The following is a 13,755-nucleotide window of genomic DNA, read 5'->3' as shown; positions in this document are numbered from 1 at the left end:
CAGTGATACTCAGACTGAGGCTCACAAACCGCAAGCGGCTCTTGACAGCACGACATTAAAACCCTGTGATTGAATCATTAACCCAGGGGTGGCCAACCTGCACCTGAGGAGCCAGAATTTACCTATGTACATTGCCGAGAGCCACAGTAAGACCATGGAGACCAGGTGAGAGCTGAAGTCACAACAGGCCTGAAGTCTGTGGTTGCCCAGACAGCGTCCTGGGACTAAGGGACTGTTTAATTGACACTCCGGCTCAGGCTGCAGCTCTAGAAACCTGGCAGGGTCCTAGACCCCAGGCTCCAGCCCAAGCCCAAACATCTACACTTCAATTAAACAGCCTCTTAGCCTGGGCCAGCCACAGGGTTTTAATTGCAGTGTAGACATGGCCTGAGGCCATCACCCACTAGCCCTAAAACACTGCAGCAAAGGGTAAAGCACCCAGCCCCTGCGTCTCATCCTCAGAAGACGCAGCTGGTTACCTGCTGACCAGCCATGTGCATGACAGAGGAATGGGGGACTGAAGGGCCCAGTGCCAGAGTGGTGGTACTTGGCCTCCCTTCACTTTGCAGCCCACAGGCAGAGAGATGGGAGCGTGGCCTTTCACGCAGGAAAGAGAATTGGGCCCTGCCCAGGGTATGCGCCGAAAAGCAGGGTTAGCTGCATATCACCCTAGTCCCACTAGCCATTAGCTCTGCAGCATGAGCAGAACAGGAGTGAATTGGGAAGGAAACACAAAGCAAGCTCAGCGAAGGCCTTCGCTGGGGCATTCTGGTTTGGCACAGCAGCTTTTACAAAATGATTGTACAGGCGCTGACAGAGCCGACTTGTTTAACATTCATTTCAGGCAGGCTACAGATTTGCTTTTATGATTCTCTGCTAAAAGATCCTTTGCTTCAGCGAGCTCCTTTGACAGCACATTCATGAGGAGGGGTCGACTGCAACTTCCCAGAGGCCTGGGGGTTTGTTGCTGGCTTCCTGAAAGAATTCCTTGAGGTTGCGGCTCCAGCGGTTCTGCCTGAGGTGCAGAACGGAAAGCAAAGAGCGCGCTTTGCAGGAGCTGTAAAATCCTGGCAGATGGTGCCACTCAAGAAACAGGAGCCTGTTGATGTAACTTGCAACCTGAGCAGTAAGCAATAAAAACAAGAGCTTTCATTTGTAGGCTGCAGCCTCACACGTTCGAGTCACTCCAGGGCCTGCCCTGCTGTCCACAGCTCAGTGAATTGTACAAACACAAGGCGGGGGGGGAGAGGGGCAGCATGGCCCCATATCGGCTTCCATGAAGCCTCCAAAGCGAGGCCACCCGGGGACGTTCCTCCTGCCCGGCACCAGCAGCGCACCTTAGAGTCCCCACAGCATCAGAACAAAGAGCCTCTTCTCCAGCACAGCGGCAGAGGCCTGGGGCAGGGGGCTAGGCCATAGTAAATTAGCTGTTTTAAAGGACCCTTGGGAGCAGCTCCACAGAAGGCTGCAACTTGTTTTCTATGACTAGGCCCCTTTTCCCCAGCGCTCTGTCCCCCCGGCTGCCGTGGCGCAGCCGTGCCGTGCCAGAGGAGAGGCCATGCAGAGCCTTGCAGAGGAACCTGCCAAGGCAGTTGGGAGAGAAGCATGTTTGAAAAATGAGGTTTTTGGAAAAGGAACCCTGGTCTGTTAGCGCCAAATGGATTCAATTTGCCTGGCCTGAAAGCCGAGGACTGGCGGGTTCTTTGCCAAAGACACAAGCCCGTTTCTTCCTACAGTTTCTGAAGCTCCCAGCATTCATCCGGAGGGACAGAGGGAGCTTGGGCACAGTCCCAGAACGCAGGAGACCTAGACATGCTGCCATGGCCTTTGTTGAGGGGGGATGACGCTGACATACTGCTGGAGAATACATAGCCAGGGGACCAACATTTGTCCTTGACAGCTAATAAAAACTATGGAAACACCCAGCCAAAGACTTTAAGATGCAGTTAAGGTTGTAAGTACGTATCAGTAACTTATAAAAAGCCTTGGTAAAGCTTTGCACCCACATGGTGACTATCACAGTATCTGCCTGAGTCTGCAGACAGCCTGATAGGTCAGCCTGGAGAGGAATGAAGTGCCCCTAATCATATCAGTGGTGTGTTGACTCTGAAGCCTAACAATGATAATTCAACTGGTAATAAAGTTCACTATTTCGCTGCTAACCTAGGCACACAGGGAAGGAGCAGGAGGGTCATTCTGCGGAGATCTGCACAAGTGGCAGCAAGCGGAGTGTCGTTTCAGCACCTCCACTAGGGAGAGGCTGGTTTGTGAGTTGGGCTTAGGACAGCAAGCCCTGGCCTAGGCTGTGTCAGACAGCTGGGGAACACCAGTGGGACTGACTGGGCCGGGAGCACAGGTCACCTTGGTAGGGAGGCTGTGGGGGGTAAGTGTGACCAGCTCAGATCCCCACCCTCATACGCAGACACTTGCCTGGCACTGGGCCCCACGCCACACAGCCAGAGTAACTCGACTTTGTGCAGGGCTCTCAGTGCCCAGACCCAGGGGCAGCCCCCGTGGCCACTATTCCAGCTCGTAGCACAGCGACTGCAGCACCTCTGCACTGGATCCGCCCTGTCCCCACCCACTCCTCACTCCCAGACCAGTGGGGGACAGGACCCCTCTCCAAAGGCTCTGCACTCCCAGGGAACTTCAGCCCAGGGAAGCCACACTTGCAGGGGGATGGAGAAGCCGGGGGAGAGCCCCAGAGCCCTCCATTCTGGGCCAGGGTTCAGAGGAGCACCTTCCAGCACCCAGGCAGCCCCTGGCAGACACAGCTGTGTGCTGTAGCTTTAAGACTCCTCCCCTCACAGCCCACTAGGACGGGGGGGGGGGGGGGGGAAACTGGACACTTTTTTCAGTATGAGCAGAAACAGCCAGTTGCCTTTTCCATTCATTTTCCACACGGCCCCCTGGGGACGCAGCCTACTGAAAGGGCTGATTGTGCCCCTGCAAAGGGGCGCGCACAGGTAGGGCGCGAGCAGACAGCACCTCCAGGAGAACACGTATGGCATCTGGCTGGCCGCCGAACGGGGAAGCAGCTGGGGACCGTGGGTCAGGCCTGCCAGGCTGAGACCCAGACCAAGCCGCCATCTCCAACACACGCAGCCCAGCAGCACTGTCCAGCTCCACGCATGGGGGACAGGGACACGGGCATCCAGAACGCCAGAGGGTCCCCACAAAGCCCCTGGTGGTTCTCAGCCCCAATCCAGAGGGCAGAGCACACCATCCCACCCAGAGTACATGGGCCTGCTCCTGGCGATACTGCCCAGGGAGTGTGCTGGGGACACTCACCGCTGGCAATGCCCAGGAGCAACTCAGCCTAACCCCTGGCACGAGGGAGAGTCTGGCTACGCGCTGTCTCCCTCAGCGGAGAGGAGGCCTTCTCGGCTCTCAATGCAAGGTTTGTCCTTCGAGAGCTGCTGAGCTTTGCTTGGAAGAGACAGAGCAAACCTTTTCCTGCCCCACGCAGCTGCTAGCACAGCCCAGGCCCTGAATGGAGGTCTTTATGCAGCCGCCACCACCGCGGGCCACACTCTGGTGACCACAAATGGCAGCAAATAGCTGCAAAGTTTGTGTTTCCCTGCCGGCAGTGGCACCCTGGCTTCCATCACACACTAGCCCCGAGCGCCCGACAGGCCCGCCCAGCCTCACACAAGGACACCTTGTTCTCTCCCGGGGCCAGGGATTCAGCTACTCCTTCTCCATGGCACACACCTACTGAGGCAGGAAATCCTGCAGGACCACGGTGGAGGTTCGAGGTAGAGTGAGCTCAGGAACAGACAGAGCCGGCTGGTGAGATGGTAGCACCATGGGATGGCAGATGCCCCTCACTCAGGGCATTCTGCCCAATGCTAGCAGCTGAGGAGGCCCCAGCCCCCATGACAAGCCGCTCCCTGCTTTCTCCAGGCAGGGAAATGAAGCTCAGGAAGAAAGCAAAGGCCAGGTCAGGCATCGGGGCCCCCGAGTAGCTTCCACGCATACGTACTTTTCCCACCATTCTTCTTCAGGATGTTACACAGGCTGATGGAAGCCGTTCCCAGCAGCTCATTCCTCAGGGTGTGGCAGCTCCAGACCTTCAGATCCAGGTGGCTTTGAGCTGTGACGTTCCTGGAAGGCAGACCAAGAGGAGGGCTGTCATCTCCCCACCTGCTTCTCTGATGCCAAGCTAGCAGAGCAGGACCAGCATGCCAGGCACAGAGGGCAGAGAAGAGGCCAGGGCAAGGCCCTAGGGACACCCAGGCCCCCACTAGCACTCCATCCAGCACAGCACCCTAAGCCCCTTCCAGCTAGGGGCAAACGTTCCAGGCTTCCTTACGCAGCAGGACCCAGCGCAGAAGTAGGGAGCTCAGTGCCAGCTCTGGGGTGCCTGCATTAGCCCCAGCCCCCTGGAGTCCCCAGGGGTTCTTACATGATGAGGATCTCGTTCCAGAGCAGCTCAGAGCTCCCAATCCGCTTCCCTGTCTTCTTGGTCTCACTGGGAAGTCCATCCACCATCACCTCCACATAGGAGTTGATCCGGGACTGGCGGCTGTGCACCTTGGGCTTCACTGACACAACTAGGAGAGGGGGAAGAGGCAGAGAGTCACGCAGCTGCAGGCAATATGCAAGTTGTCCCCACCCAGAGAGGCCCAGATGCCACACAGCAGCTGCCAGCCCAAGAAACCAGGGCCCAAGGTTTACTCCAGGCAGCCGGGTCTTATGGGCCAGACAGGGAGACATGGCCTGGAGACCCGGGAAAGGCAAGGCCCCCCACCTGGGACCCGGAAATCCCCCCACCCTGAAGGGCACCCCAAAAAGGGAATAAAAAACAGGAGCCGTGTGAAAATAAGTGCAGACAGAAGTCAGGGAAGCAGTTCCAGGTATCTGGAGCCCCCTGGTGGCCTTAGAGTTCTGCACACACTCCACCTCCCCTAAAGCCATGGAGACCAAGGCATCCACTGGTGACAGAGGGTGAAGGGGAAAGCTGAGCAGGCAGCCAGCCAGCTCCCAAGGCTCACACTGCCTGGCACATGCAGGGAGACCTTCCAGGCTGGCACCGTTCAGGGGCACCAGTTTCAGAGGAAGCCCCGAAAGGCTGAAGGTTTGACAGTAGGGAATGCACCCTCCAGGAGCTACCCCTCCCCGGCTCTGCCTCTGCCCGCAGGACCAGCTCAGGGACTGGGCTTAGAAGGCTGGTTACCAGCTTTCCTCTGGACGAGCCCTTCACAGCAGGGGATGCTATGGAAAGACCCCATCCTTCCTCCCCCAACTTTCCACATGCCTGGGGCTACAAGGCTGCCAACTGGGGGAAGCACCAGGAAGAAGACATCTTTTAATCTCTGCTGCACTGGCCCATTGGGGTGAAGTCCATATGTGATGCTGATGGGCCAGATGCCAGCTCCTGTCTCTCCATGGTAAGACTTATAACGATTCAGAAGTTCACATTTGTTACTGGCTTGTTGAAATCTAGTTACAGAACACACCACCTGTCTGGGGTGTGATGGGGTCAGATCCCCACACTAGCCCTGCAACAGCTGAGCGGACCAGGTGGGCCCAGTCAGCTAATTCGGCTGCAAACAGGGGAACTTTAGGTTGGGGGCAGCTAATTAGAGAGGCTCACGGGTGCAGGAACAGGCAGGGCCTGTAAAGACAGGTAGTGGGCTACAGACCAGGCTGCTGAGAAAGGGCCGTCACTCCCTGGAAGAGGGAGGAGGGTTTGGGGGCAGTTGGGAAGGCTGCAGGAAGGCAGGCAGCAGCCACTCCTGGGAAGAGGGAGGAGGGTTCTGGGAGCTGGCACACCCAGAGAGAGAAGGGGAACGGGAGAGGTAGGAAGCAGTCCAGGGAAGGCAGAGAGATGAGCCCAGAACTGCCGACTGGAGGAACTAGAACCCAGAGATGAGGGCAAGTCTGGGTTCCCCTATCAGCTGCTGCGAAAGTGGCGCCGGGGCAGTGAAGGGGCAGATGCCTAGCAGTGCTGATGGACTGAACCCCGGGAGGGGGAACACAGTCACCTAGCTGGAGGGCTAAGTCACAAAGACAACACTGAGGGTCCTGGAGCCGGAGGAGCTGCAGACCGCAGCTGGAATGACAGCATGCAAACCGCAGACTGGAGTGTTGACCTCAAGAGCTAACCCCAGAGTGGCCAAGAGGAGGCGCCAGCCCAGCAGCGAGTGGAGCACCCTATGAGAGGGTGTCTGTCCTGTTTTTGACAGTCTCCCCGGAGGTAGGCGCTCACAGGCATGGGCTGCTCCAGACAGCGTGACACCCTGTGTTCTCCTGGGCACACCCTGTCTCTGGCTGCACTGGTGCAATATCAGCCTTCATTCGACAATTACTCCCCCCCAGCCACAGGCTCAGAAGTCCAGGACTAGGGCAATCTCCCTCCCCTGGGGAGCACGTGGTCAGTGACAGGCACTTGCTTGTCTGAAGCTGACAGGCTGCCTGGGCTGCTGGAGAAGGAAGTTAGGAGAAGCCAAGCCACACTTGAAAATCCACATTCCCCAGCAGGACCAGAAGCTTCTGAGCTAGCCAGAGTGCTGCTCCCCCACCTCACAACCCCCGGGTGCCCACTGCAGCGCTACTCACCTTTCACAGTCAGCTGGGACTTCTCACAGGCCAGCCCTGCCATGGCCCTGCTGGAGCTAGCAGATGCCATGTCATCACCATGGGACTGGAAAACAGACACACAACACCTTAGTGGAGCTCCATGCTACAGCCACGCTACCTCGGGGCTGGATCTCCAGGGATCCTGTCACTACCAGGATGGGAGACCCCGGTGGGTCGGGAATTCAACAATGGACCAGCAGTGAACCACCCCCTTCATGTGGTATTGGGGGAGCAACATTGCTGCATGGGCACGGCCATCTTCTACAGGTGTTGTGAGAATTGGTCTCCAACTTCTGCCTGCTCAGGAATTTACCATGCAAAGTAGGTCCACTTATTTTCCATAAAGAACGTTCTAAAGAAGAGGAAGAGAGCCAGAGAGAGAGCGAGAGAGAGCGAGGGAGAGCGTGTGTGTGTGTGTGTGTGTGTAAATAAGCCCCCACAAAGAGCCACATAATTCAAGCACTAGGCTGAAAACATGGTTGGTAAAAACAGAAGATGTGGACCCAGAAATTAATGAACGAACATTGTCAGATATCAGGATTAATTGCTGGACAAATAATATGGGGATGGGCTATTCCACACCCCACTCCTTTTCTGAGTCCTTGATAGAGCAGAAAGAAGCACAGACAGAGGCTACTGAAATGAGCTTCACCATCATGGCTGCCACTCCCACCATCTCCTGGGACTCCCGGCATTCGTCATCCTAATCCTGAGAAACGTCCTGACCAGCCCGGACCAGAGAGGGGCACCCAGATAACATGGCCACCCTGACCAGCTCCAGCTAAATCCCAACCACCACCTGGGATGAACCAGGACTGGACTATAGCAACAGCAGCAGCTCCAGCCCAGCTAGCTTCTCTTTTCCCCACAAGGGCAGTGCAGTAATACCGTCTCTGATGCCATCTAAGAGATCCAGGCAGGGGGTTTCTCTCCAGCGTACAGGAGCAAGGGACATTGTTCAGCTGGAAGCCTTAGTTCATACTTGACATTCCCAGGCCCTTAACTGGTTTTCCTTCTTTTCTTTCTTTAATAAAAGGTTAAAACGTTTTGGCCGGGGCCTGAGCAGGGTGAGGTCTCTATATACCTTGTTTAGCACTGTTTTTTGTTGGACAATGACAGGGTTTTGTTAATACCTTTGGCCCATTTATTCCATCTAAATTAATACAACAGGGAACATTAGAGAGTCCCTGGCACCTTTGGCAAGAGGCCAGGTGTCAGTTTGTTTTGGTCTGGGCAGGAGTTTGGAGCTGGGGTTTGAGCATTGGCCTGCTAAACCCACGGTTGTGAGTTCAATCCTTTAGGGGGCCATTTAGGGATCTGGGGCAAAAATCTGTCTGGGGATTGGTCCTGCTCTGAGCAGGGGTTGGACTAGATACCTTCTGAGGTCCCTTCCAACCCTGAGATTCTATGAAAGTAGGAGGTCACGCCAGTCTGAACAGAGATGCTGACTTAATAGAAATATGTCTCCTCATCTACCCTCTGCCCTGCACAACCACTCAAGATCCACGTTCCACTGCCATAAGTACTCTCGGGGATATTCAACGGGTGGTTTTTCATTTCAGTCTCATACTTACCGCACAGGGCTCCTGTCGAAAGCTCTGCATGCCCTTGACTTTTAAACACGGAATAAATGTAGATCCAGCCAAAGCAGCAGCTCTTCCCCTTCCTCATAGCCCGCAAACTTCACTTAGTCACCAGTCAAGTGACACAGGCTGCTTAACCCCCAGCCTCCACTCCCCTCAGCCCATGGCCAATGCCCACAGCAGCTGGGGTTTGCAAAGTGCCTGGAACTGGAAGGGCAATAAACTCAGGCTAGTTCAGACCTTTCAGGGAGAGCGTTCCAAAGTACAGAGATTGCTCAGCCCGCAGGCCCCTCCTTTGATGACGGGTGATCAGATCACAACTCTAACAGCATGGCACAGGGAGAGAGGCGTCCCCCAGGGTTAAGAGGATACAGTTGCCTTCACTTTCTGCCCCACACCACTGAACAGTGATGCGGCTGCATTTGGCTGGTTCGTGACTAGTGTATGTGACTAAACACTTGTCAGGAATGGTCTAGTTCAGTGCTTCTCAAACTTTTTTCACGGACCACTTGAAAATTGCTGAGGGTCTCGGTGGACCACTTAATGATCTTTCCAAATGTTGTTTGTACTGTGAGCTAACTATTGTAAAGCGCTTTGGATAAAAGCGCAATATAAAAAAAAACCTTAATAATAATAAACTTTTTTGTTCTACAAACAAAAGCACACAACTCATATTTTAATATCAGTAGTCTTACTTTTCTAATGCGATGGATGTGCTCTGTCTCCCCCACCGTGGCAGCCCCCTAGCTGGGGCTGGGAAGGAGCGGGGGGGTCTCTCCCTCTCTCCCCCACCGCAGCAGCCCCCGAGCTGGGGCTGGGAAGGAGCGGGGGGGTCTCTCCCTCTCTCCCCCACCGCAGCAGCCCCCGAGCTGGGGCTGGGAAGGAACGGGGGGGTCTCTCCCTCTCTCCCCCACCGCAGCAGCCCCCGAGCTGGGGCTGGGAAGGAGTGGGGGGGTCTCTCCCTCTCTCCCCCACCACAGCAACCCCCGAGCTGGGGCTGGGAAGGAGGGGGGGTCTCTCCCTCTCTCCCCCACCGCAGCAGCCCCCGAGCTGGGGCTGGGAAGGAGGGCCATCTTTCCCCGGCAGCCACAGCCCTGGAGCTGGGGAAAGTTACCTCTTTCTCTGGCTGCTGCAGCCCTGCATGTCCCAAATTCCCTCCACCCCACTCTTCTCACCCCACTGCCCCCTCCCACCTACCCCCTATTACCGCCAAGGCCACCACCTCACCTTACATGTGCGTCTTCTCCGCTAACGAAGTGCCTGGACCCTGGAGCCACACTTGCGCAGCTCCACTAGTTAGGTGTGTGGCCCTTCATTGTGTTGTGTGCAGCCGCCCAGGCATGCACCGTAGAGGGAACTATCCGCGGACCAGTTTGAGAACCTCTGGTCTAGTTATTACATAGTCCTGCCTTGAGTGCAGGGGTCTGGACTAGACGACCTCTCAAGCTCCCTTCCAGTCCTACGCATGCATCTATGATTCTGTGATTCTCTGTTACTACAGAGGAAACGAGGGGCCTAGCATCACATGGGACAGTGTCAGGAGCCTCAAGGGCTGCCCAGGTCTTTCTCATTAGGGTTTAGTTCCATAAAGCGGCCTCCTCATCGGTCCAGGCTCACTGTTGAGATCTCTACTGGCTGGATCCCAAGCCCGCCAGATGAGACTCCCACAGGATAGCCCCTCCCTAACGAGTCCCGAGGACTGGGATTCACAGCAGGCTCTTTCTATGGGCCATGGATCTCCTGTCCTCATTGATAGTTCTGCAGCATGGCTCAGGCAAGTGGAAACTACCCTGGATTATCCAGAAGTCTTTATAAATAGTCCCATATGACCAACACAAGCAGCAGCACTTGCACACTTAGGAAACAGCCTGATAACACTACAACAGCATTTTATGTCTGTAGCTCTGTTCACCCTGACAGATCCCAATGCACTTCACAAGCTACGTTCACAGAGCACCACCAAAATACAGCCACCTCTGGGGCGGAAGCAGCATCCAGGCGGCACAGCACAACAGAACCGAGGGGTCATTTTGGCCAAGGACAAACATCCATTCCCCTGAGATCGTTGTGGGATTTTGTGGTTGTGCAGAGCAGAGGGTTAGATAAGGAGCCAGATTTCTATGAAGTCAGCATCTCACCCCAGGTCCAAACCCTTTGCAGACCCCTAGTGCCACCAAGGTATGAGCTGGTTGGGATGTACAAGACTGAGGACCCAACTGGCCCTCACTTGTGATCTAGGCTATGGCCCCTCTACCCCATTCAAGCTACTCTGCATAAAGCGCATGCGTAACTAATGCCTGCGCACAGGCCACTGCATTTGGCATTGAATTCCCAGCTTCAGTTTAGCAAGAAGGCTGCACGCGGCAACCCTGCCTGCTCTCAGCAGTGCACTGCTGCAGGAGGTGGACATTCTGAATGTGCTGGGAGCTGCTGCAGAATGAGGACTTGCATGGAATTACACAGGAGGTGAGGAAGTCAATCCACATGGTATCTTTCTATCCTAGACACTTCCAGGCCCGGCCCCTCCTTACTGCAGTATCTGAGCACAGAATAGCTCTGCTGCTATAAAGCACCTTCATACAAATCTGCCTAAATGCATATGCCGAGGGGTTGTACTGCTTTGACAATAGCAGTACAGGTAAAGTGCGACACGACTCACATGTGGACAAGGCCTAAGTGACTAAGAAGGTCACACAGGAAGGCTGCAGCAGAGCAGAAAATGGAACCCAGGTCTTCTAGCCCTGAAGGCGCGTCGGAAGTAGGGTCGCCAACTTTCTAGTCACACAAAACCGAACACCCTAGCCCCGCCCCTTCCCCAAGGCCCCAACCCCTGCTCACTACATTCCCCCTCCCTCGGTGGCTCGCTCTCTCCAACCCTCACTCACTTTCACTGGGCTGGGGTAGGGGGTTGGGGTGCAGGAGGGGGTGCTGGCTCTGGCACTGGGCTGGGGATGAGGGGTTCAGGGTGTGGGAGGGGGCTCTGGGCTGGGGGGGTGACAGGCTCTGGGCTGGGGCCAAGGATGAGGGGTTTGGGGTGGAGGGGGCTCTGGGTTTGGGGGGGGCTCAGGGCTGGGGCAGGGGGTTGGGGCACAGGCTTACCTTGGTCAGCAGCGGGGCTAAGGCAGGCTCCCTGCCTGCCCTGGCTCTGCATGTGCCCCGAAAGCAGCCAGCAGGTCCGGGTCCTAGGCAGGGGGGCCAGGAGGCTCCACGAGCCGCTCTCACACACAGGCACCGCCCCCCAGTGCACAGAGCCCCATACCCCACCCCACCCCAGACCTGCTGGCCGCTTCTGGGGCACAGTGTGGTGCCCCAGGACAGGTAGGGACTAGCCTGCCCTTAGCACCGCCGACCGCACTTGTAATGGCCCGGTCTGGAGTGGTGACAGAGCCACCAGGATCCCTTTTTGACCGGACACCTGGTCACCTTAGTCGTAAGCACTGCCTGACCCTCTCTTCCATTGCATTACCTGGATTAATGTAGCTATTGAGGTAACCAAGTTCAATAGTTTTTATGCCACCGCTACATTTTCAGCATGCACCAAAGCTTTCTACTGAGAACACGTAAGTGCCCAGAGATGTCAGAGCCAAGCTGGGGGCTTTTGGCACCCAAGATAGTGAGTGACATTGGAATGAGCATGTTTCTGCTGCAATGATTAACGGTGAAACAGCTCAACATCAACGTGCCATCGGTAGATTTAAAAGCTAATGAACTGTTGAGATGAATGGGACAGTTCACAACTCTCAAGGCTACTGATGCAAGCTGACTTGCCAAGCCTGCAGACAGCAGGCATTGCTTTTCACAGCCAGAGGGGCTAGAGAGATTTGCAAATTGAAGTCAGACTCAGTCTTCGGAGGCAGGTCCTTCGCTCCGAGAGGGAGTGAGGAACCCATCGCCAAAGTGCCGCCCCTTCCCCGTGGCCACCCCAAGCACCTGCTTACTGGGCTGGTGCCTGGAGCCAGCCCTGTATACAACATACTACAGGGCTGGAATCCGAGCAGCTTCTGGCTTCGAAGTAAGTGAAGTGTCACACACCTGAAACCTTGACCGGCTTCCAGGAGGGATGGCCTCACTCCCTTTCTTCCCTCTCCCCACCACAACTCAAACGCTGCCTGGCTACTGCAATGGAGAAGGGGCAAAGAATATCTGCTGCCCCACCGCTCCCCCAGCTTCCAGCTGCATCTCCCCTCCACCCCCAGCAGACAGCTCCAATGCCTGCCTTTGCTGCTTAGCACTTTCCCCAAGGAACAGCAGAATTAAATTGACCCCCTTGTGTCAATTTCATTGATGTCCCCAGGGTTTCGGAACAGCAAGGCTACAAATAGAGAAGATGAATCAGGACTCATTCCACTCCTGTGGAAGCTCTGAGAAGCAGCCATGGAGCTATCTGCGGATTCAGAATACTTAAATACTGTGCCCAGTTCTGGTCACCCCAGCTCAAAAAGGATATAGTGGAACTGGACAAGGTTCAGAGAAGGGCAATAGAGAAGTTCAAGGCTATGGAATGGTTTCCATACAAGGAAAGATTAGAGCAGGGGTCGGCAACCTTTCAGAAGTGGTGCCGAGTCTTCATTTATTCACTCTGATTTAAGGTTTCGCATGCCAGTAACACATTTAAGCATTCTTAAAAGGTCTACTTCTATAAGTCTATAATAGATAAACTACTTTTGTATGTAAAGTAAATAAGGTTTTTAAAATGTTTAAGAAGCTTCATTTAAAATTAAATTAAAATCCAGAGCCCCCCGGACCAGTGGCCAGGACCCAGGCAGTGTGAGTGCCACTGAAAATCAGTTTGTGTACCACCTTCGGCATGTGTGCCATAGGTTGCCTACCCCTGGATTAGAGAGATGAGTGCTATTCAGCTTAGAAATGAGATGGATCAGGGGGATATGATACAGGCCTATAAAATCAAGAATGGTATTGGGGGGGAGTGTTATTTACCCTCTCCCACAATAGAAAAACCAGGGGTCACCCAATGAAAATAATAGGCAGCAGGTTTAATATAAACCAGAGAAAGTATTTTTCCCACACAACACACAATTAACCTGTGGAACTTGGCCATCACAACACCCTCTGGCAATGAAAGTATAACAGGGTTCAAAAAAGAACGAGATAAGTTCAGGGGCAAAAGGTCCATCAATGGCTATTTCCCAAGATGATGAGGAATGCAGCCCCATGCTTGGGGCAAGCCTAAAGCTCTGACTGCCAGAAGGGGAATACAGTGGTGGGTCAATCCAACTACTCTATAACTTACATGACCTGAAACACTGATACTATCAGAGACAGGATACTGAGCTAGACTGACAATTGGTCTGACCCAGTGTGGCTATTCGTATATTCTTAAATTGGGCTCATAAGCGAGAAAGACGTTAACAAGTTATTTTTCTGCTGCCTCCCCCCAGTCTGCTGCCATGTGAGTTCTGAAAAGAGGAGCCCTTAGCCTCAAAAAAGGACAGAAGTTGGCAGGCAGCCAGCACAGCTCCCATCTCGGTACAGAGGAACTGCAAAGCTGCCAGTTACCAGCTACTCATCCACATGTTGAACCAGCACCATCTACTATTTTAGGACTGGTTTCAGAGTAGCAGCCGTG

At 54.8% G+C, this 13,755-nt stretch overlaps 1 protein-coding gene across 4 annotated transcripts in view; it reads right to left on the bottom strand.

Moving 5' to 3' along the window:
- WWP2 (WW domain containing E3 ubiquitin protein ligase 2) overlaps nucleotides 1-13,755 on the bottom strand; it is an 82,956-nt gene that overhangs the window by 67,575 nt on the left and 1,626 nt on the right. For 2 of the 4 annotated variants that reach the window (XM_039502636.1, XM_039502638.1), the window contains exons 2-4: nucleotides 6,565-6,649; nucleotides 4,409-4,556; nucleotides 3,986-4,107 (exon numbers count right to left, since the gene is read on the bottom strand). In XM_039502636.1, the coding sequence (XP_039358570.1) occupies nucleotides 3,986-4,107; nucleotides 4,409-4,556; nucleotides 6,565-6,634 (340 nt within the window). In that variant the 5' untranslated portion in view covers nucleotides 6,635-6,649. Of the gene's footprint in view, nucleotides 1-3,985; nucleotides 4,108-4,408; nucleotides 4,557-6,564; nucleotides 6,650-8,159; nucleotides 8,290-13,755 lie in introns of those variants that run through there. The other 2 variants (XM_039502635.1, XM_039502637.1) reach the window with 2 other exon arrangements.

This window comes from Mauremys reevesii, linkage group 16, assembly GCF_016161935.1.
Source record: "Mauremys reevesii isolate NIE-2019 linkage group 16, ASM1616193v1, whole genome shotgun sequence".
Classification (NCBI taxonomy): domain Eukaryota; kingdom Metazoa; phylum Chordata; order Testudines; family Geoemydidae; genus Mauremys; species Mauremys reevesii.
The sequence above is the reverse complement of the archived record's forward strand: the minus strand, read 5'-3'. Positions and strand labels throughout refer to the sequence as shown.